This window comes from Micropterus salmoides, unplaced genomic scaffold (genome assembly GCF_014851395.1).
Source record: "Micropterus salmoides isolate LMB-PRFRI ecotype aquatic unplaced genomic scaffold, ASM1485139v1 Ms_hic_scaffold_4, whole genome shotgun sequence".
NCBI classification, from domain to species: domain Eukaryota; kingdom Metazoa; phylum Chordata; class Actinopteri; order Centrarchiformes; family Centrarchidae; genus Micropterus; species Micropterus salmoides.
In genome coordinates, this window is record NW_024043372.1 from 34,157,077 (window position 1) to 34,180,295 (window position 23,219).

The 23,219-nt window shown below is 41.2% G+C and overlaps 1 protein-coding gene across 1 annotated transcript in view; it reads left to right on the forward strand.

Annotated features, from left to right (window-relative positions):
* The window catches only part of LOC119886956 (contactin-4), a 43,322-nt gene that overhangs the window by 15,580 nt on the left and 4,523 nt on the right, over positions 1–23,219 (forward strand). The window contains 10 exon segments of the mRNA XM_038697969.1: positions 3,928–4,050; positions 4,609–4,781; positions 8,243–8,360; positions 14,522–14,680; positions 16,569–16,718; positions 17,268–17,338; positions 17,754–17,988; positions 18,074–18,189; positions 20,663–20,843; positions 22,790–22,902. Coding sequence (XP_038553897.1) covers positions 3,928–4,050; positions 4,609–4,781; positions 8,243–8,360; positions 14,522–14,680; positions 16,569–16,718; positions 17,268–17,338; positions 17,754–17,988; positions 18,074–18,189; positions 20,663–20,843; positions 22,790–22,902 — 1,439 coding nt within the window.

Consider the following 23,219-nt stretch of genomic DNA (forward strand, 5'->3'; position numbering starts at 1 on the left):
CTTATAATGTATTAGTTCACTTAAATTTGCTGCCAGGAGACCTGAGCAAAGTGTATAATAATTTGTTTAATGCAGTTCATGCTCATTCATTTTGATGAACGTTAGGACATGGGTGAATAATGTAGCAGACCTAAAAATTTTAGTTATGCATTTTAATAAATTTATGAGAATTGATACCCAATTATGAATTTTTAAGATTCATAAAATCATTTTATTTAATTCCTTGTTTTGGGGCACCATCTGAGTTGTTATAATCCTAGAGTCTCCGGACCTCTAGGTAGTTTTGAATAATTATACAATTATTACTAGTGATCAGTTAGTTAATAATCGCTCAATTATCTTAAATCAGTCAGTCAGTCTCATATCTAAAGGGTCAATTCTCTTGGCAGGAACTATAAATAGGCAACACACACAGCTCTTGATTATATTACAGTGACTTTATTCTCTAACTAAGGTGATAAAAAGATGGTTGGATACAGGGAACATAAACATTTGCTGAACAATGAGCCTGTAGGTTCGGTTGTGGGAAGCATTTGACTCATACGGCATAGAAGAGCTACTGAAAGTAAAATAATGCTATAATTTAGGAGTTAAAATGGACATCTGATCACAGGACGTGTGTTAAGTCTTACTGCTCGTCGACAGCCTGCTTTTGGCCTGTTGCACGGGTCCCACGCTAGCTGCCGATCCTGGCTTTTTGCTAGGGATTCTGCAGGGTTCTCCGTGTCTGATTGAAACGCCTCCTCCGTCTGGCAATTCGGCTGTTTTCAGGTTTCCTTCGTTGTAGCTGGCGAGACCACGTGGCTTGGTCTGACCTCGGTGAAGTTGGCTCGACGAAAAAGGCTTAAAATGGAACTTGGTCGTTCCTGAATTAGTCCAGTGTAACTTAACGGAGTGATAACTTTAACAAAACAAAAGAAATAAATAAAATCAGGGCAGATCGATGTCGCGGCACTTCACGTGTGTAGCTTCAGGCGAACAAAAGGGCCTGTTTGTTTCGCTGGCCGAGTCTGGGCGTTGCCTGGCGAGGCACGCTGCGCGTGCCGAAGCATCCAGAGGGCCGAGCAGGGTGGAGGAGCCAACAGCGAAGCGGGGAGCGAAGCGGGGAGCGAAGCGGGGAGCGAAGCGAGGTCGCGTGTCGCTCTTTTGTTGTCTGGGGCGTGGTTCCCCAGGGGGTGTCTCAGGTTTCCCAAGGGACTGCCTTTCTAAACTTAATGTCTAAAGAAAAGAAATCTATTTGCACGTATTATAATCAAACATTTTCCACAATCGAACCTCAATGGTTGAACGGTTGTACTGTTCTAAGCATTTGGTAACAGGAAACAATTGTCACATTATTGGTCAGGATATTTATACATTTAACGGCATTTCCGATGAGGGCATGTAATACTTATTTTGCCCACTTGGAGGAGCTCAGGCTACATGAGGAAAGCTTGGATTACATTAGATGAAGGAGTGTCTTGCTGAAAATAAAAACACTGCACAAGTAACTTCTTTTCAGCACTAATATCAACAACAGATAGCAACAACAGTTAACATAACTACTCAAATAGAGGCAAACGTATTCAGGTAACTAAAGATTTAATTAGATTTAATTAAATGCTTTGAGTCTTTGGAGACTGCAGTCCTTTTACATTGAAAGTTCAGTGTCTGGACCATGTCACACTTAGGTGAGACAGGGGTTTTCCTTTTTGATGTGGTAATAAAACAAAGAATAAGGTCAATTGCTACGGAAACGTGTGTGGGGGGGCCAGTTTTGATAGGCTGTTCAGGGAGATGCGAATGGCTGGTTTGTGTCCCTTTGTCAGTTTAACAGTCAGGCCCCGCGTTATCAGCTTCGGAATCAAAAAGGTGCCAGTTTTATGGTCGGGATAGCACTTAGAGAAAGCAACTTTGACCCCTCCCTTCTTCTCTGGGGAGGAGAAAGGAATTTAGAGTAGCTCCAAATTTATTCAATATAAAATGCACAAATCCACACCGTTGTTCACTACAATAATCAGAAACATGTAATAATCAGAAATAAATTATTTATGTGGGTTCAGGCTTCAATTGGATAATAAAAGGGACTTTTTCCTCAGTTAATTATACATATCTCACTTGATGAAAAATGGTGCTATGTATTTTCTAAGAACTGTCCATTCTCTTTGGAAAACCACTATCTGAGATCACAACAGATATGTCATACAGAGGAAATGTAAATTTTGAAAGTACACTGGTTTAAATATCTTCTGTTCAAGTTTGCTATCAAGTAGCAAACTCTAGATGCTAAAAACATTGCAGAAAAAAAGAGAAAGAGTCATAACTATGTGACTGTTGTACCTACTGTTTAATGAATTTATTTAACACAAAGGCATATGCTGACTAATTTTGTTTTGTTTTCATCTGCATGCCTATGGGTCAAATGAGGTGTAAAGTGTTGTTGTTTTTTCCTTTCTCATTTTATTTTGGGCTCTGGCTCAGATCAATCTGTACAGAAATATTTCCATAGCCTTCCTGTAGCTCACTGGACGTGCCACAACATGGGGGCAGTGGGATCATGTTTTCCATGGAAAGCATAAAGAAAATATCCAGGCATTACCCAGGCAGCACAGGAAAAGAATAGGAATTCACAGCATGGAATGGAGTTTGTCTACAAAGCAGATAGTTCTTTACGTTTCTATTTGTTTTGCAGCTCATTGCCCCTCAGGTCATGTTCTCAGTGCGCTTCCATCACTCAGCGTTTGATATTTTTGTCAATAAATCAGTGCAAAGCACCCTGTGCCAGACATGCTCTCTGGGTCTCAGCTTGGCTAGAGTGAATACATATTTATTCTTGGGATTCAATGTGAAATTGTTTGATTTTTGAGCCGGCTGCTCACAACATTTCTGTTTGATTTGCTGAATCCAAAGGTCACAACAGTAGAGCATTATCTGCCTCATTTATGCATATGTTTACATACTTTCCAACTTGTATGTGTAGAACCAAGGCGCCAAAATGTCTGACTGAGGACATGGGGGAATGTCCTGCTCACTTTCTAAAGTCCTGTTTTTGTCTCCTTTTATTGTTTTAGGTTGAGGTCTCTCTTAACAGTGTCGTCTTGTCCTTCTACCATTGACCAAATGAGGACATGGGTTTATAAAAATACTGATACACTCATCTGAGATGCCCTCAATTATTACGATGCACTCAAAGCAATAAGCTTAATGATTTGTAGTGAGTGGTACTGTAAACGTAGGGCTTTATTGCCCTCAGTTTTGCTTCTCAGGCTACGAACAGAGTCACCTTGGAACATATATATATATATATATATATATATATATATAATATTTTCACACTTTTACAAATTTAATGTAAGTTCACTGGATAAATTTTATATTAAAGGGGAATGTTAATGAAAGTCAACAATGGGGTCAATATTCCTGTGTGTAATTGTTGTTTTAGTCATGTTTCTCTGAAGCACTGTCATCAGACTCCCATTTTATTTCTCCCATGAGCCCAGCCATTTATTCAAGTGAGTGCTTCTATATGTATGTCTCCATGTTATTACTTTTCAGAAATGGCTTATAGTATGTTGATACTATCTCCATGTGTTGTAGAGCGATAAAGCTGCAGCTAAAGATCCCATTCAAATTGCCTCTCTCCAGTGCTGCTCTCCTCTACCTATCGCGTCCTCCCTGGCCCTGGTGACCTGTTGTGTATCCAATTATTATGAGCATTTAAGCTACTGTGGTGTCAATACTATGTTGACCCTACAGCAAATCTGTTCTGCTTCAGCTGAGATAATTGTTTTCTTCTGAGGCATGTAAATAGACTTTTGGAATACACTCTTCATTCAAAATGAAATAAATGGGAACATTTTTCATTCATATCATCAGGTTTCATTCAAAAATTTAGAACCAAATGAGAGATGTGAACTCACGATGGGCCGTTTTCATCTCTTCAGACAGACCACATGAAGGATGGGACTCTACGTATCACCAACATCTCCAAATCTGATGGAGGCAAGTACACATGTGTGGCCAGAAACCATTTTGGAACATCCAGCAGTACGGGGACGCTGATGGTGAAAGGTATTTCTTCCTTTTGAATAGGTTTTCAGTACTGAACCTTTTTTTGTTTAAGGGAAAAACATACTAGTTCAAGCATGAAATTGATAATGAAGTATATAGCCGTTTTATGTTCTCGCGGTTTGACAGACGTATAAGTCATCCATGGTTTTGTCAGCTGTGAGTTATTGTTCATGTAGCAGAGTGGGGCAAACCACCGCCGTCTATTGCTGTGAGGAATATTTTGTCTCCCGCATTTAATTTAAAAAGAGCTGCTATAGCATTTTCAGATTTGGGTTTTTAAATAATGATAATTATAGAGCGAGAGTTCTTTTTTTCTTTCTGGTTGACATTGTGATTGCAGTGTGTTTAATTATTCATTACTGAGTTATGGGAGGCATTTGCTTCCTAAGTGAAGTTATTTAAGGTCACTTAATTACTCTGTTAGAGCAGACCCTGCCTCACTATTCTGGGCAAATTAAGCTTTATTACCTTCTTCATTTGGCTGTATTTTATAGAAATACAGTGACGAATACATACAATAACAAATGATTCTTCCTTTTTCCTTTCATTATGCTGTAGATCCTACCAAGATTATAGTTCCACCTTTGAGTTTGGATGCCACAGTGGGACAGAGCCTTGTGTTGCCATGCGAGGTGTCCAGTGATTCTTCCCTGAGTCCCATCTTCAAGTGGTTTTTCAATGGAAAAGCTATTGATTTCAACAGGCAGGAGCACTTTGAGATGATTGGAGGGGTATGTATAATGTTGTGATTTTAGTTGAGATTGAAGTTAAGATTGAAACTGCTGAGAGTTGTGAATTTCTACAAGTCTACCAGTCTGAGATAGTGTCGCCAGACCCCGGTCGCTGTAACACTTTGTGGTTACACAGGTATTCAGAGGCAGCTAAAATCTAACAGCGGAGTGAGAGGCTAGTACACCACTGAAACTGTACACCATAGAAACCACTGTTTGTCACCATGCCTCAAACATAATGAGCCCAAAGCTCGGTGTGGAGCTGGGATGTGTTCACATATGTTTTGCACTATACTCTGTTGTTGGCAAAGGAGGAAGGGGCAGTTCTTTCATTGCTGCTGGTTGTTTCTCAAACATCAATTGGAAAACTACGGAAGCCCTAAGCGGACAAATATTTTTCAAATATTCAAATATTTTTTTTACTCCGTTTTCCCGTGATAACAGGATAATCTTCTTGTGATCTCGAGATAACAAAATAGTAGTTTAACAAAATGGTCGGAACGTTTCTTAATGGTAGTTTTACTATGGCTTTCAGTATCAGTGGTTAGCTCAGTTGGTAGAACACAGTACTCATAGTCTAAGGGTTGTGTGTTTGATCCTGATGGAAGAATAACTTTTTTTATCTTTTTCATAATCCACTTCAACAAAGTTCTTATGAAGAGACTGTTCACATGCTCACAATAAAGCACATGCTGGATTGTGTATCCCAGTAGACATTCATCAACCTGTGGACTTTTCATTTCCCCATCATTCCCAGGCAGAGTAAATTCATTCGCTTCTTATTCAGGGGAATCCATTTAACGTTACACATTTCCTGATGGGTACTTTGGAACCTTTGAAATAGCCATCGCAAAATGTGTGATTGGATTCCCCTGAATCTGTTCATAACAACTTTGTTGAAGAGGATAATAAAAAACACACAAAAGAAGAACAAATTAGTTGCTACAAGCAGGAGTCAGTCCCTGCATCCTTGGATTACAAGTGCTGCACTCTACAAACTGAGCTAACCCCTGTCACTGTAATCTTAGTGGAAATTATCCTAAAGAAACGCACTTGCCGACTCCTGTATTCAGCTATGGTTTGTTATATTGAGATCACAAGAAAATGAACCTGTTATCATAGGAAAATGGAGAAAACAAAATTGTATCGCTTAGGTTGATAATCGCTTACGTTACAAATTGCTCCTGGCTCTGATTGGTTGTTTTGACTCAGGAGCTGTGGATTCTTGCAAATGGCATCATGAGCAGTAGGAGGAGCCAAAGGGAACCTGATTTATTTTTTCATAGATTATCTGTCTCATGTACTACTATCAGGATATAATGACAGTTTCAGCAAATATGCTAACTCCCTAAAATAACAAATTGTTGTTATGTTACTGTTTGTTGAAGATTAAACTTGTTAAAGGAATAGTTTTGGGAAATATTGCTTTCGGTGGAGAGTTGAAAGATGAGAAGATTGAGACCGCTCTCATGTCTGTCCTTTAAATATTACAGCCAGTTAGCTTTGTAGGGGTTATGTACTGTACTGTTCTTGGCTCTGAGCACTTGCCCGGCAACCAGAGACTCCAGGAAGTTACTGCCCCCAGCAGGGCAATTACCCTAAAATATATATACCTTGGGTCCAACAGTGGCCTTGGTACCCCACCACACTGTCCCAGCTGATTGATCCGGTTTTATCCTCTGCCTCTTTCCTGTCAGTACAGGTTTTTTAAACCTTTATTTAACAAGATGATGTCATTGAGATTTAAAACCTCTTTTTCAAGAGAGATCTGGCCAAAACTGCAGCATATTGACAGAGCACAGTTACAAATACAAACACACACAAGCACACCCACAACAACAAAGGACAATCGACACCAGTGTCTTTTGTTGAGATTCTGAATTCTTATTGGGCAACATCAAGTGAAATGCTGTTCACTTAACCTGTGGTGGGTTTGATTTAGAACCTGGTGTAAAATGGGTTATTTTTGATGATAGTTTGACACAAAATTAGCAAACCTGGTAAACCAGGAGACTTAATTGAATTCTTCCTGATGTGCCAGTGCTGTAAGGCTGTGATTGAGAGAAGAGAAGGTCAACTGAGCTTGGATATGTACATTTGAAAAATTAGCGAATAAGACAAGAAACCATAGTTGGACTCCCTGGCTGGCTATTTACCTTTATTGCCTTTTGTTCAACATGTTCAACGTTTCATAAAGTCGATGCTCTTGTCAGTGTCACTTTTCGTGAACTGACCAATCACAGCCTGTTGAGGTGGGAAAGGTAAACTTTCTCATTGTTATGTATGAATTTTTATGATTATTGAAAAGTTAGTACTTAAGTTTAACAAAGTTGAAAGTAATTAATCAATTAATCACCATTAATTAGTGAAATTCAGAATTTCCATGAATTTAAAATTACCTGGGGAGGGGGGTGATAGCCATGCTGCACTGGGATTTGACCTTTTGCCCTCAAAAAACACCCAAGCACCCAAGGCCAAGTGAACTTGCCCCTAAAATGATGGATTTCAAGGCCTGGTCCCCAGTCTTTTTGCTAAGCAAGGCTCACTGTGTCCTGGCTCTAGCGCCACAACATACAGACATGAGAGTGGTATCAGTCTTCTTCTCAATTGAATTCTCAGCAAGAAAGTGAATAACTGTGTTTCTCACAATGTCAAACTATCCTATTAATCACAGATCAAACTGATTGAATGAGAACATAAAGGTACCAGGGGGATTCTTGTTTTAGGGTGGGTTTGCCTTTAAGCCCATGTGTCAGAAACTGTGTACACTTAGATCAGAGATGCCCGCAGATGTTACTGTGAATTGCGTTTGAGGGGAGAACCTGTAAACGGGAAAGACATTTCTCCAGCCCGGACGTGATCACGTGACATGAGCCAATCAATTGATTTCTCCCTCAAAAAATGTGTTTTGTGTTGAATTTTGGTAATTACAAAATGTATGCCTCTCCTTGTTGAACACACCAGTCCCACTGAAGTTGTTGTACAACCCTGACATTCCCACAGTTAACATAATCACAACAGTTGTTTAACTTGCCTTCACTTTTTAGACAAAGGGACAGATTTCTGAATCCCTGTATTTTGTTTTGAAAATCATGTACAGTATGTGCATAACACTACAGTGCAAAAATATCTTAGTAGAGCCATTCATCTGAGCTGGAAGGATTCATATAAACAAAACAAACACTGATTCAAAGAAAAAAAAAACAGTTTCAAAACAACATGTTTTGTGTAGCTGTCCTTACAGTGTAACATTGAATTAATTTGTTTTGCTAGACTGTCATGTCATTTTTCTAGCAGTCTTGGGGTGAATTATTGTTATATATGTAAGATTTACTTCATATGAGTGGAAACTGAATGTGTTCTGAAGGTTTTCCGTATTTCTTTTTTTAAATTTCAACTTTGCTACTTTTGGTGTATTTCTTCCTCTCCAAGGCTTTATACAAATGTGTCATTGCCATTAGGGATTTGCAGGTGACCTGATGATGAGGAACATTCAGCTAAAGCATTCTGGGAAGTATGTGTGTATGGTACACTCTGAAGTTGACACTGTTTCAGCAGCAGCAGACTTAATTGTCAAAGGTATGTCTCTTCCTCCTTTCTTACAGTGCTTGTTATTTTGTAGAAGTCTCTGTGGAGGTTTTCAATGTCTTGTTTTTTTTTTCCAGGGTGAGTGTGTTCCTTAGGATTAACACACACATATTTCACTCCTGTCAGATAAGAGCTTTATCACCAAGTTGTCAGTTTTCAGAGATTCAGAGAAAAACAGCTTTAATAGACTTTCAGATTGACAACCAAGAATGTTTTGAAATTACAGAATTATTCTGTTTTTAACCCATGGGCTCTGTGATCAGTAACTTTAAGAGATACAGGTAAGTGACGCTAAAAGCTTCAGGGCTTTATAAAAGATCAGAGTCCAGCTTTATTCAAAACAAAAGCGCAGTCTAAAGTAAGTTTTAAAAAATGAACAACCTATATTCTGTGAGGACAAATTTAATGTTTAAACTACATAACTTTATAAATATATTTGAGGTGGATGTACTGTACTAAGCATCAGTGATTCATTTAATTTGATACATCATTTTGTATTATATAAATATATATAATATATATTTCTGGCATTTTTCAGTTATTGATGAGTATAATGTAGGGGTGTGACGAGATCTCGCACCAGATTAAATTATGATGAAAATTCTCGTAAGGTAAAACAGCTGAACTTGTTCGTACTGTGAGTCCAGTCAGTGGTCCAGACAGCTGTGACGAGTGGTAACGTAGCTGGTAGAGTTCCCCTTCGAAGGAACTCGAACTGCGTCGGTGACGACGCTATGGGAACGGGAACTATGAATGAAACTACTCCAATCCTATTGGTGTTACTAGAACGATAGTGTGTGACGGCGTAACCGGAGGGGGTATATAAGCACGCCGGCACATAGGACACATTAGCTTCTTTCTATTCAGCAGGCACTCTGGCTATGTTTGGAAGCTCCATAATCCTATCTGAGCAGCAGAACACGTCGAAGCGATTCCGACAGTGTGTCTTTCCATGTGAGCGTTTCATCACGGAAGGTGATACCCATGGGATGTGCGTCTCATGCGAGGCCCTGCCCCTGAGGGTGCTGAGGTCTCGAGCGGCTCTTTTACTAGAGGATGGTCGGATGCGCTCCCCCCATGGCACAGGCCCCGCGGTCGCTGAGGCGTCGCGGCAGCTCCGATCCTAGGGATCGCAACGCAGATCGCCGAGGGTGCCGGAACGGCTGAGGCCTTTTTCCGGTCCTTGTCCGCGGAATCCTCCTCCTTTCGTCCCCGATCGGGAGCCCGTTTCTCGGTTTCTCCCACTCGCGGGGTGAGTCCGGAGAGGCTGACACGATCTGGCTGTGAGGAGCTAGATGTGCTTAGCATGGAGAATGACTTCGGGGAAACGGAACGTCATCAGCCCTCGCCAGGATACGAGGAGTTGTTAGAAGTGGTGACGCGGGTTGTGGCCAAGCTGCACATTGAGGCGGTGCAGCAGCCATCGGTGGGCAGCAAACTAGACGAGCGGTTTCTGCAACACCGAGCGCCAACCCCGCGTCAGCCCCTACCATTTTTCTACACAACTCGATCCGGATCCAAACCCTTCTCTGGAACAAACCCTTCTCTGCACGGCTTTCTACGTCCCACCGGCTGGACTACAGCAACGTGACTGAGATCAGACAGCACGACTACGGAGCGATGCCTCGAGTGGAGGATCCACTGGCTAGCTACCTCTCTCCCAACCTCGCCTCATCCCTCCGGACGCCAGCGCTCCCCACCAAGCCGTGTCGGATGACGTCCGATTTGGTGGGCAAGGCCTACATGGCAGCGGGTCGAGCTGGTGCCAGACTGCACACGATGGCTGTCTTGCAGGCATACCAGGCCGATATCCTTCGGGACTGTGGGGGAGGGGGAGGTCCCTCTGAGGAGGACCTGACTGAGCTCCGTAGAGCGATGGACTTAATATCGGATTTAATATCGCTCCTCGAGGGCCCACCCTGGCAGGTCCCTCTGAGGAGAGACCTACTGTCCCAGGCGGAGGGCCGGATCTTTCACCCGCACCCCGCCCTGTGGCAGCTATGGGTCTGGCCCCTGAGGGGGCGCAGTTCCTAGAGGCGGGCCTGACGACAGGAGCAGTCGAGACGCTGCTCAGTTCCAGAGCTCCGTCCATGAGAAGGATGTACGGCCTAATGTGTTCACCACCTGGTGCAAAGAACGGGCGGTGGACCCAGTTACCTGCTCGGTAATTGTGATACTGGAGTTCCTCCAGCACCATTTCTCCGCTGGCCTCTCCCTGTCCACAAGTGTATGTGGCTGCCATTGCAGCATTCCACGCCCCTCTGAGTGATGGGACCTTGGGGAAGCTTCCACTGGTTGTGCGCTTCCTCCGTGGAGCCCGGAGGATGAGACCCGTGACTCGTTCCAGGGTTCCCACCTGGGACCTGGCAGTGGTCCTCGCTAGCGCTGGCTGAGGCCCCTTTGAACCCCTGGAGTCGGCTGAGGCCAAGCACCTGACCCTTAAGATGACCTTTCTCCTCGCTATCACCTCTCTGAGGAGGGTGGGGGATCTCCAGGCACTTTCGGTTTCTCCCCGATGCCTGGAGTTTGCCCCGGGGAGGGTCAGGGCCATCCTGCACCCTTGTCCAGGTTATGTCCCTAAGGGTCCACGGTGCTGCAGGCGTTTCATCCCCCACCTCATGTGACGGCGGAGGACGGGAGACTTCATCTGCTCTGCCCTGTCAGAGCACTGAGTATTTACACTCTGAGGTCTTCCCGGTGGAGGAAAGCAGACCAGTTGCTGGTGTGTTTCGGGTCCCCCAAGGCTGGGCTCCCCGCTTCTAAACACACCATCAGCAACTGGATCGTTCAGACTATTTCCCTGGCCTATCAGGTGCGCGGTTTGCCTTCACCTATGGCCGTAAGGGCGCACTCTACTCGAGGCATGGCGGCTTCTAGGGCCCTCCTCGCAATCCACTCCAGGATTTGTGTGACGCGGCTGGCTGGGCCACCCCTCACACTTTTATCCAGTTTTACAGTTTGGACCTTCCTTCTGCACCCAGCACCCATGCGCTCTCCTCCTAGTCATGCCGTCAGGTTCTGCACGCTGGGGGCAGGCGGGGTTTCGGCGCGGCCTAAGTGGGTATCTCGTTCCCATAGTGTCGTCACGTTCCCCTTCTCAGGGAACAAGGGTTACATACGTAACCCGAGACGTTCCCCTTCGAGGGAACTCGAACTGCGTCGGTCCGCCACACCTCACCCCGCCTGGAGTGCCTTGCTTCATAGAAAGGGCTAATGTGTCCTATGTGCCGGCATGCTTATATACCCCCTCCGGTTATGCCGTCACACACTACCGTTCTAGTAACACCAATAGGATTGGAGTAGTTTCATTCATAGTTCAGCCCTGCCACGCCCAGAGGCATTCCCATAGTGTCGTCACCGATGCAGTGTCTCGTTCCCCTTCTCGGGGAACAAGGGTTACATACGTAACCCGAGACATAGCATGGTCTGACTGTGAGCTGCACAGGAAGTTAACGTGTAAGGATCTGTGGTGAGATTTCTTTCTGCCTCAAGTGTTTCATTTACTTTGAGTTTCACATGCGACACGCAGTCCCAAACTGCGTCGGTCAAGCGGTCTGAAGGGGATAACGTTCCTACCAATGGATCAATAACGTCATGCACCACAAAGTAAAGTGCAGACAGACTTCTTTTCAAATGATGTTATTCTCATTGTGACTTTTTTCTGTACATGTCAGAGAACACTGATATATGGGAGAGATTCTGAATGTGCAGAAACTTTTGACCATGAGACTAAATCATAAATCAGCAGGGATGTTAAATAAATTAAATAAGGTGATCTACAGCAGAAACAGATCTGAAAGGAGCACAGAATGACTTAGAGCTGTACTGAATTATATTCTGTTATACTTAGGTTATAGATTTTGAATCATCACCTGTCACCTGAATTTTGTGTTTCTCTTTATATAAATAAAATAAAAAATCACCATAAACTGGTGCAGAATGCAGGAAATAAAGTGTTTAATGCTCACAATTTTCTGATAATTCAGCCTTAAAGATTTCTTAAAAATAGTGTGAAAATCTCGTCTTGTGTTGATCTCGTGAACCCAATCGCGAATCTTGTCTCGTCTCATGGGTTAAGTGTCTCGTCACACCTCTAGTATTATGTGATCCTTACTCAAAAAGGTTACAATTTACCTATTACTTGTTTAACATTAGTGTAATAGCTGTCACTTCTGTTTATTCCTGATGATCCATTTTCAAGTTTTTGACTTAAGAACAAGTAACAAGTTTTTCATCTATGAAAACCGGTTTGTTGTTGTAAACACTGAGCTGAAGTGCACCACTACCAAATGCAAGTAATATAATATATATAATAATAAGACTAAAAGCATTCATGTTCAATTTTTCCTTGAACTCTAAACGTAAACTACATATATTGTGTGTTAACACATTATAAAACATTACTGTAATTTTGGCTCTTTTGGCTAGAAATGCATTTTAATCAGTACTAATCTGACTCCGGTTTTCATGGGTAAACATTTTTAAAAGGAATTTAGAAATAATATTGTGGAAAAAACATTTTTTCACCTGTTCTCAAGTCGGGTGAAAACAACTATTTAGATCAGACTTAGAAAATGGATCACCAGAATGTTTTTCTCTCAAGGCTTTTGTAGTATTTTAAATTTATTTATAAAAATTTGAGTGGAAATGCCAGAAAATAATCAAAAAGTCAAAATATCACAGAAAATGTGACAAAGTGCGTTGTAAACAAACTCAGTAAGAAAAATTGGAGCAGTGGTCTTTAACAATCTCCAAATCACTACAAAACACAAACAGAAATGCCATATTTCTGTCATGTTTTCTAGATGGTTTTTCACCTTTGCTCTTTTAATTATCTTGTTGGGGCCAGATTTCCTCCTGTGGTTTAATGGCACCTGACTAAGCACCATCAAAAGTTTATCTTAATTCCCCCAACTCCTAATATTTGCACAACAGTAGTGGATGGAAAAATACATTAATTCTGACTATAATCAACAAACATCTGACTTTACTCAGTTTTTTAAATCTATGGTGTTGATTCTATAATGTGTTCACACTTTACTTATCAGGTGATGTGGTGTCATGATGATTTTCTCATCACGGCTCACTAGTCTACTCCATTTTGTTTTAGCAAAGACAAAAATAATAGCCTTGTTTACGGGATATGTAATAGATCAAACAGACAATTCATATTAGAAACACCACCCACAAGAGTGCAAGGCACAGCCTGTTGCTCTCATACACTGTGACTTTTGAATTTGAAATTGATCATTACCAATCAAATGGTTTTTTTTACCCATTAAAAGACTGAGGACACTGATATCCTCAAGTTAAATGGTAGGATTTTAATGGCTCATACAATATTTTGACTTTTGTTGTAATCACAAAGACCTGAAAGGAGGAGGTCACGTATGCATAGACAACTCCCACATTCAAGGACACCTTCTGGTTTCTTTCAGAAAGGCACAGTGGACCTCAGTATGCTCCAAAAGGATCATGGGATAGAAAGTGGAGGGTTGTGGTGATTAAGTATTATGTTCTCAGCCAGTCACACTATTGTGTCAGTCACACCTATGACGGAAATATATAACCACATGGTGAGGAAAGTCCAGGCTGGCCTCACCAAGCAGTAGAATAATACTGTTGTCTGGGACGTTCAGATTTGCAAAGCATGACATCAAGAGTCTGTAGCTTTTACATACGGATTGTATGTTTCTGTATGCATAATCTGAATCCAACCATTGTTGATACCCAGTGATCTTCTTCTAGCAGCAGCTTGTCCCGCTGAGGCTCAGTGCTACTTTTGCAGATTTGTGAGCTTAGCAGGAAATCTCTTGTCAGTCATCCAAGTCCCAGCCTGTTTGTTTGATCTCATGCTGCTGCTTTCACTAATTTCAGTGAGATCCCAATGGAAAATGCTTCCTTGTTTTTCCAAATCCATGGTCATTAATTGTCTCTCTGTGCTATTGTTAAATGATGATCTCTCGTCTTTTGGTTGTCTAGTTTGGGCAACCACTTATATCTCCATTAGCTGTAAATTGAGGTTGTTAGCTGAGTTATGAATAACTTAACACCTGGGTGGGATCTGGCATGCTTACCTGGAGCCATTTCATTTCTTTTGGCTGCTGATTGACATTGATGCAGGTTGTCTGTCCTTGTTTCTGGATGTTCAGGACCTCCTGGTGCCCCGGAGGGCCTGGTGGTGACTGACATTACAGACACCACTGTGCAACTGTCCTGGGGCTCTGGACCAGACAACCGCAGTCCTATTACCATGTATATGGTGCAGGCCAGGACCCCCTTCTCTATAGGGTGGCAGACTGTGAGAACAGGTAACAGATGCCCCACCATCAAACATTTTTTTCTCAATTAGTCAGTACTGAGGAATTACCCTGTAATATGTGATTTTATTGTCATTTAGATGCTCCTCTCTTTCTCAGATGCATTGCTTGTAACAGAGAAAAGCTGAGAGATCATTCTATTATTGACATCCTATAAAAACTTTGCAAGCTGTTTACTGAGCGGTCATGTTCCAAAAACACTGGATCCTGGTGTCTTTTTTTAGAGCCTCCCTGCCTGTGCTATGTCCACGTCTTTCAAACTCCACTCCCCAAGTACACAACACAGTCTTCCTGAGATAACCCTGATGACAGGATTTTTTTCTCTGGGTTATTTTCTCAGAAGTCTCACTCAAGGACAATATGTCGGTGGAAACGAGGGAGGGGACATAGAGAAACTGTTAACTTCATTTCTTAACAGTACTCCAATGCAACAAACTGCTGCACCTCGCTTCCACTGTCGTCTTCCTGCAACAACTCATGAGATTTCACAGCGAGAATTGTCCTTGAGTGAGACTTCTGTTTCCTGTTAAAAGCGAAGGGTGTCACAGGGAGTCACTTCCATGATGTTGTCCGACACCTCGTATAACAGTCTGAGTCTGTCAGTGGCAAAAAGAAGCATTTTTTGTGGACACAATTTTAATGGGCACAATTGCGACGACGCAATATGTTGCAGCCACTGCAGCCGGCGGCTGCCTCCTGAAGCCATATACCGCACTGAAATATGTATGTAAAATAGGGCCCAGGTTTAAAAATACCCAAATTACTCTTTAAGTTGTATGCACATCACAAGCAAAGTTTGGATTTTTAAAGGAGACCTATTATACTTTTGCACATTTTATCACTTATCTACAATGTTATAGTGTTGGATGTCCATGTAAAACATGGCCAAAGTTTCATAAAATGAGGTTAAAGCATTTATAAGAAATCACTGTGAGCAAAAACCTCAGGTTTCCTCCAGTTCAGAACGCTCTGTTTTGAACAACTGCTTTTTCTACCAACGGCTCCTTTCTATGTATTACTGAGGCAGACCAAGCCGGTGTTCCATATATGGTCATGTACTCCCACACTAATGGCAAGGCAAAGCTCGTCTGCCTGTTCCACCCAGCACCAACAACAGCCTGGTAACATGCTTCAGGTCTTATCCAATCAGAAGACAGTAGACTTTGGGGGGGGGGCTTAAAGAGACAGGAGCATTTACAGCTTGTTCAGACAGAGACTGAAATGAACGCCTACATGAAGAGTCAGTATAAGAAAAAAATATATGCATAGCTGCCGTACAGGAGTCAGACCTACAATATAGGACTGGAAAAGCTGTATAATAGGGCTCCTTTAACTTACTTGGTTATATAAAGTCAGTATGAGAAGATATCAGCCTTTCCTTCATATTTCGCATACTCCATACTACTTACCAGAACATTTGGCAGAAATAATCATTAGAGGTTGATTAAGTTAAATGCCTCCCTCATATTTACATTAACTTCATCCTTCCGAAACCTCATCTCTGTTATATTTAATATTACAATATCTGAAAGACGCTGGTTTAAAACATAACAAGCCGATTAAAGGAAGATGTTTTGCTCAGTAATGTCAGCAGTGTTAACTGTAGCGACCTCATCTAACAGCTTATTATATAATTTCATTTATGTGTAAAATTGCATTGTGAGATGGAGGCATTGATGTGCAATATCCACAGAAATTAAAGAACGTGTAGAGCTCTGTAATTGGAACAGTATTAAAAGATTTACATATGTCACCGTTTCATTTTGATTTACTTCACTGGTTTATGAAATGTTTTTATATTTGTTGAAGACAAAATGTGAAATATGACTGCAATAATAAAAGACAAAACACATCTCAATTCTAAATTCTTTCATCCTAGTTCCTGATTCTGTGCCTGGACAGATGATGCATGCAACAGTGAAAGATTTGAACCCCTGGGTGGATTATGAATTCAGGGTGGTGGCAATCAACAGTGTTGGTGTTGGAGAACCAAGCACACCATCAAAACAGATTCGAACCAAAGCAGCAGGTATCCTCTCAATTTGTTATACTCTTCATAATAAATTAATCTGTCCCACTAGGAAAATGGAATTTAACAGTTTCCTTCAGTGCTCTGTGTGATGCTACTCATTTCAAATCTGTTGTCCGCTTTTTATGCCACTAAGTGGACATTTAATAACACTTTTAAGGAAAAACACTAAGCTTGTGTGTTAGCACTCTGGAACTTGTGCCATGATTAATTAATAGTTGCATCAACAGAAAATGTGACCTATCCACACATGTCATGAAGCAACTACATGAAAGCGTCTATTTTCAGCTGAGTAATTCCATCCTGCTGGTTGAATCACAATCAAACTAGTTTCCAGTTGGCCCATTGGGCTGACATGAATGGTGATGCCACTGTCAACAAAAACTTAAGTCCTCTGCTGTGTGATTACCCATTTTGTGTAAATAAGAAGCTTTACAGAGTGGCTGTCATCTCATTCAAAGCTACGTGGTTTAACGGAATCCTCTGCACCTGCCTTAGACATGACAGTCCAAACTGAGGGATGATTAAGTTTCCTTTGTGCCTGTTTAGTTCCCAAGGTTGCACCAGTTAATGTGAGTGGAGGCGGAGGAGCTCGAGGAGAACTTGTCATCATGTGGGAGGTAAGAGGATCATGGGCATTTTTCAGTGGGCATTCATTGTGACAGAGGATTCTTTGGATCTTTTGACGAGAATGGACTTCTGGCAGAGTTACTGTGTCTGCAGTGGTCTGGCTACAGAGCAAAGGCTTTCAATTAAAGGCAGAGCTTTTCTGATTTGCTGCCTGCTGACTGCCCCTGTTGTGTAAATCAAAATGGAGATACGGAGCTAGTGCAAATTTCATATGCGTAAATCTAGAATAGGTGACAACTTTACATTTTTTGGACGCAGTTCAAAGCACAAAAAAGATGCTGTATGTGCAGAATAGTTTGTTAGACATAAAACACTATTTCTACTTTACTTTTTTACAACAGCCTAATTAAATTCCTGCTCACAGTTGTTTGGGTCAAAGGCGTAACTTTTCTGTCCCTATCTCAGCCAGTTCCAGAAGAACAGCAGAGCGGAGAGGACTTTGGCTATGTTGTGGCTTTCCGTCCAATTGGCAGCAGCACCTGGATCCAGACAGTGCTGGCTTCACCTGATGCGTCGAGATATATTTACAGAAATGACAGCATTGCACCCCTGTCTCAGTTTGAAGTGAAAGTGGGAGTCTATAACAGCATGGGAGAGGGAATATTCAGCCGTGTCGTCAGAGTGTTTTCAGCAGAAGAAGGTGACATAGTCACCTGTATTTCAAAACAATGTATGCTTTCACTCTTAATTGCAAATATGCATAATTCATAATCTCTCCTATTTAGAGCCCTCTGACGCGCCATCAAAAGTATGGGCCCGTGCTGTGTCAGCTTCTGAGATTGAGGTGTACTGGGAGCCAATTCCCCCCAGGTCCAACAGTGCAAAGATCATTGCATATGAGGTATGAAAAAGAAAAGTTGAAATAATAGTGCTTCAAGGAATATTCAAACAAGGACTCAACATTAATCCCTGAACAATTGACAGTACATTAAGCTGGCATTCATTTAAAAATAACAGAAGATGGCAACAATGCAGAAATATTCTGACTTTAAAATACTGCAGGTGTTGGAGCGGCAGATTTTTCGCAAGCTAATCTAGGGGATGAAGAGGTCTGTTGGCAGCTGTTCCAGTCTCCAAAAGACCTCAATACCAAGGCTGTCTGAGAGCTGCTATTCAAAAAATTAAAATCACTATTCTCTACAACAAACTCTCTCTGGGATTTGGCCGTGCAAAAACCTAGATAAAAATAACATTCTCTTCTAAACCCCAGATATTTTACATGGTAGGGTATGCCCAGGTGTCTGACCTCCACTGAGACGCTTTGAGGTCAAGTGTTTGGCGCACACCTTGTTATGAGACAGAGGTTTGGAACACCATGATGACAATTTTGGGAGCTAGAAAAGCATTGTACCTGATGTGTGCATAAATATTAATGCTAAACATAGGGAAACACATTTAAAAAAGTTGGCTCCAATATAAAAATAAAGCTCCGTAACAATATAAATGCTTTTGAATAACTTATAAAGAAAGAAAGAAAGATAAGAGACAAACACAAACTGTATTAAATATTTTATTATCTCAGTGTAGGATTTACACTATTAAACATGACATTATTTTTTAAGCTGGGTGGACCAGCTTAAACTGACAAGTGGTTCTTCAGCATGTGGGTAGATATTAATTCAAATTGTCACAATGTACATGTTCCTTTATTTATCTGATATAAGCTTAAATTGCCACACAGCACTATTGCAGCCCATCAGCAACCGGGGGCGTTCATACCCGTGCCTGCTATTCCCCCTCTTCCACAGCCTCGCCCATGATGAGCCATTCACCTCACATTCTTTCCCTTGGAATTACACATCATTGTCTGTGTAACGTTACTCGTCCCGCTTATGTGCTCCTCCGTTGAATTACACCATAGTAACAAGAAAATCTCAATAATGTCAGAGATATAACCCTGACTTGTTATTTTCTTCCTTATTCTTTTAGAATTTGTAATAAACAACCTTACTCCATGTATCAATGATGGTAGAGTTACTGTTGAAGTTACTAGCGATAATGTTGCGTATGCATAGGCTAAGCTACTCTTACCTTACCCTTAACATACCCTCAGGCAGCAGTTGCTCAGGATTCTGCAATATTTCTGTTTTGACCAGCTAGCCCAATCGTTAGTGCCATTGCCTTGGCAACATGTTCCCTGAGTTTCAGGGGCGAAGCTTCTGAAGGAGCACTGAATGGAGGGGTGTATTTATTTGGCTCATATATCACCACTCTTTCCCCAGAGTTTCCAGTACTGGATAATTACTCTACTGGTCAGTCCAAGTTAAAAAAAATACTGATTGATGGTACAATCATGATGATGATTTTTATATTTTTAATTGTCACCTGTTGCTTGAATGACCCTTTACATAAATAAAGACATTTCTGCAGACATTGGTGCAGAAAAAGGGATGGTATACCAGTGGGCATAATGACACGTATGTTATCATGTGGGACTTGAGCCATGGGAGGAAAGACACCCAGAAAAATATCTGACAATGTTGGGGGTTTTTATGCACATTATAAAAACATTCGCCCATTCAGTAAAATTATGGGCACTTACAGTTATGACATTCTTTTTTAGACTATTCGAAACCAGGTTCAGTACCTGGTGGTATGATGCACTTTCCTGCCACTGTCTCCATAATAAGACTTTAAGATACAGCATGGCAGCTTAAGTCTCCTTAGATCGCTCTCTTTCATCCTTCTTTGAGCATATGTTTATATTCTCAGCAGAGGTGGTGTTAAAAGCTGAAAACTTCTTTTGCTCAGGTATTTTAGGTATTTTCCCAAGTGTTGGGAAAACTGCTACAATTAAATTGCTGGTGGGGGGAAAAAAAACATCCTAGATGCATCTGTTATCAGCAACTCCAGGCTCTGTCGCTAATCTGCCTTTCCCTAGCAAGATCTGTGAAAACCCGTGTGCAGCCAATTGAATAAGTACCTACTCTCAAACCATCTGTTGGACTGTCTGGTTTTCCTGTCTCGTGTTAGGGTCATAAATGATCTCCCTATGAATACAGATTCTGACAAGGTCCTTATCCTTGTACTCCTCACTCCCAGTGTTGCTTTTGGTATTGCTGATTGTCAGATACACTATCACTTGGTAGTTTAAAATGTGGGTTGGACTGCGCAGGACCTACAGTAGCTGATCATATTAACATATTACATATACATATTTAAAGTTAGGTCCTGTAGAATCACTGCTCCAGCATATTACAACTTAAATCTAAATAACCCAAACTTGAGTTAAGTGAAAACAGAAGTCCCAAAATGAGAAGAATAATACTAGAATAATATTGTAGCTCTGTGTAAGCCATGTGTCTTTGGTCCAGGTTCTCTTTTGGGAGAAAGGATCTCTGCAGAGTGAAGCAGAGAGAGTGAGTGTTATCAACACCACAGCTCTGCTTTCTGGCTTGAAGGGCAGCGCAGTCTATCTGATCTCAGTCAGAGCCCAAAACAGTGCTGGACTTGGACCCTGCAGCCCTGCTCTTAACATCACCACCAAGAAACCACGTGAGTCCACACACACACACACACAGGACACAAAATGTTCTTTATTTTCTCTTTGACAGCCTTTTACTCAAACCTTTACCTTTTTCTTTGACTTACTTGCACTTCCTAAACAATACGGTGAGTTCAACTAGTGCAGTTGTACAGGGGCCAATTTGACGCCTCCCTTGCTTTTTGTTCGAAATGTCTGTCTCACATTGGTTTCACCAAGAGCAGCAGTCGGCAATAGGCGGCCCGAGGGCCAAATAAATAAATGAATACATAAATAAATAAATACTTATAGATCTCAGTCGAGACAGCAACATTTACTTACATAATCACTTCCTCTTAACTGTGCCTACAAAATAAAAGCGTGAGAAAGTTTTTTGTTTTATTTTGAGTTGAATTGAGAGCTTTTACTTTGAAAAGGTCTGCAAGACATTCAAAAAGTCTGTGGCTTGTTTAACGCACCTCTAAAATAGCCGTCAAGAAACATGAGATGAAATGAGAAGCGCAGGAGTTTTCTCCGCCTGGAGATGCTGGGGAAATGAAAAAAAGCGTCCATAGGTTGATGGATGTGGATCAATCGCCGGGACACACACACTCCAGCACATGCTTTAATATGAGCATATGAAACAGTCTCTTTATTGTTAATGTGTTGAAGAGGGAAAAAAAAGTATTTTTGCACAAGAGGGAACCAAAGTCACAACCCTTGAATTGAAAGGCCTGTGCACTATTTACCAAGGTTATCATAGTTTTGGATTTTTCATTAGTTTTTATTTTTATTTCATTTTGACTTTTTGTTTTCAGTTTCAGTTTAGTTTAATTAGTTTTTAATGTGGGTTTGTTAGTTTAGTTTATTTTTTGAAAATGCTTAGTTTAAGTTTAGTTTGCAGGATGCCAAGCTTAGTTCAGTCCAACTGCTTTCAGTTTCAGGTGACAGTTCACCTGCTTCAGCTCTTATCCCTCCACTGTTACTTCACCTACTTTCCATATTTACATACTATAATAAACTGTCTACGTGCGTAATTAAACTGAGATTTCACATTCTTTCAGCTCTAACAGAAATGACACCTCAGCTTCTTCGTATGCTTAAGCTTCAACTTGCACTTCAAACTATTTCAGAAATGTAACGCAACTGACACTTCAACCCATTAAATGCTTCAACCCACTGTAAACTGTGACTCCATATTATATTCCCATATGAGTCAATACAACATAAATTGGCTTGAATCTGCACTCAGTGTCTAGTCTTGTGCTAAATGTTTTGCAAATCATGTATGCGATAGTTGTGTGAAAACTAAAGAGAACTGTGTGTAAAGAACAGAAATCATTAAAGGATGGGTTCGGTTCAGTGCAATTTCAAATCTGAGGCCAGTCCTTCAATCCAATACATTATTTATTCATTCATTCATTAATTTTATTCAATTATTTATTATCTTCCCCATGGTTGGACTAGTCTCAAGTAAGCATGTCAATTCCTCTGTCTACTTCAGCTATCTTACAATTTCGTGTCATATTCTATGTTGTTTTCTGTTAGGCCTTTTTTGCATTTCATGACGTTGTTATAGTTGTAATTGTTGTCAGTCTGTTGTTTTGCACTAATAAATTGAATAAAAAAGCAGCCATACCACCTAAATCAGAACCATTCTCAACCACTGAAGCTGTTCACTGAAATATAATACCATAAATACTTTTCTGCTGCTTCAGAGTGAACTTTTCATTTCATCCTTGTTAGCTGTGTTTTCACACACATAAATGAAAAGGTAATTAAAAAGTGTGCATTGTCTATTTTTCTTGACCTCTATTTTTCTCCAGTGTGATCCAAATAGATAGAATATATATTATGAAATGCATTCTGCTGCAACACCAGATGATTACTGCAGAATTAGTTTAGAGAACACTATTGATGACATTGGTGTGTGCATTCATCTGTGAACCATGTGTCTGTATAATTACATATCTTGCAGCTCCAAGTCAGCCTCCAGGGAATATCGAGTGGAACCTGACCAACTCTAAGATCTTTCTAAATTGGGAGCATGTCAAGGCAATGGAAAATGAGTCTGAGGTGACAGGATACAAGGTGAGTTTGTCAGAGTAATAGCAGAAACTCCAGAACTGGGGAAACAAATAGAGCCTCAGCAGCTGTCATCCCAATAAATGGCTTTCTCATTGCAGTGGAAAGATAGACCTCAGCGCCCAGTGTTGCATTATGGATTGGCCCTGTCTGGCTTTTCAAAATTAAAAGATCTGTTCCAGGTGATAAAATCAAAGGTGCCATGCCACAGAAGGAATTCAGCTTTTTCCAACCAGTACAACAATGAATCATATATGATCCGCTTGGCATTCCTTTTTGGTTTTTGTCGTAATATATACATATAGAGAGAGAGATAGAGTCTC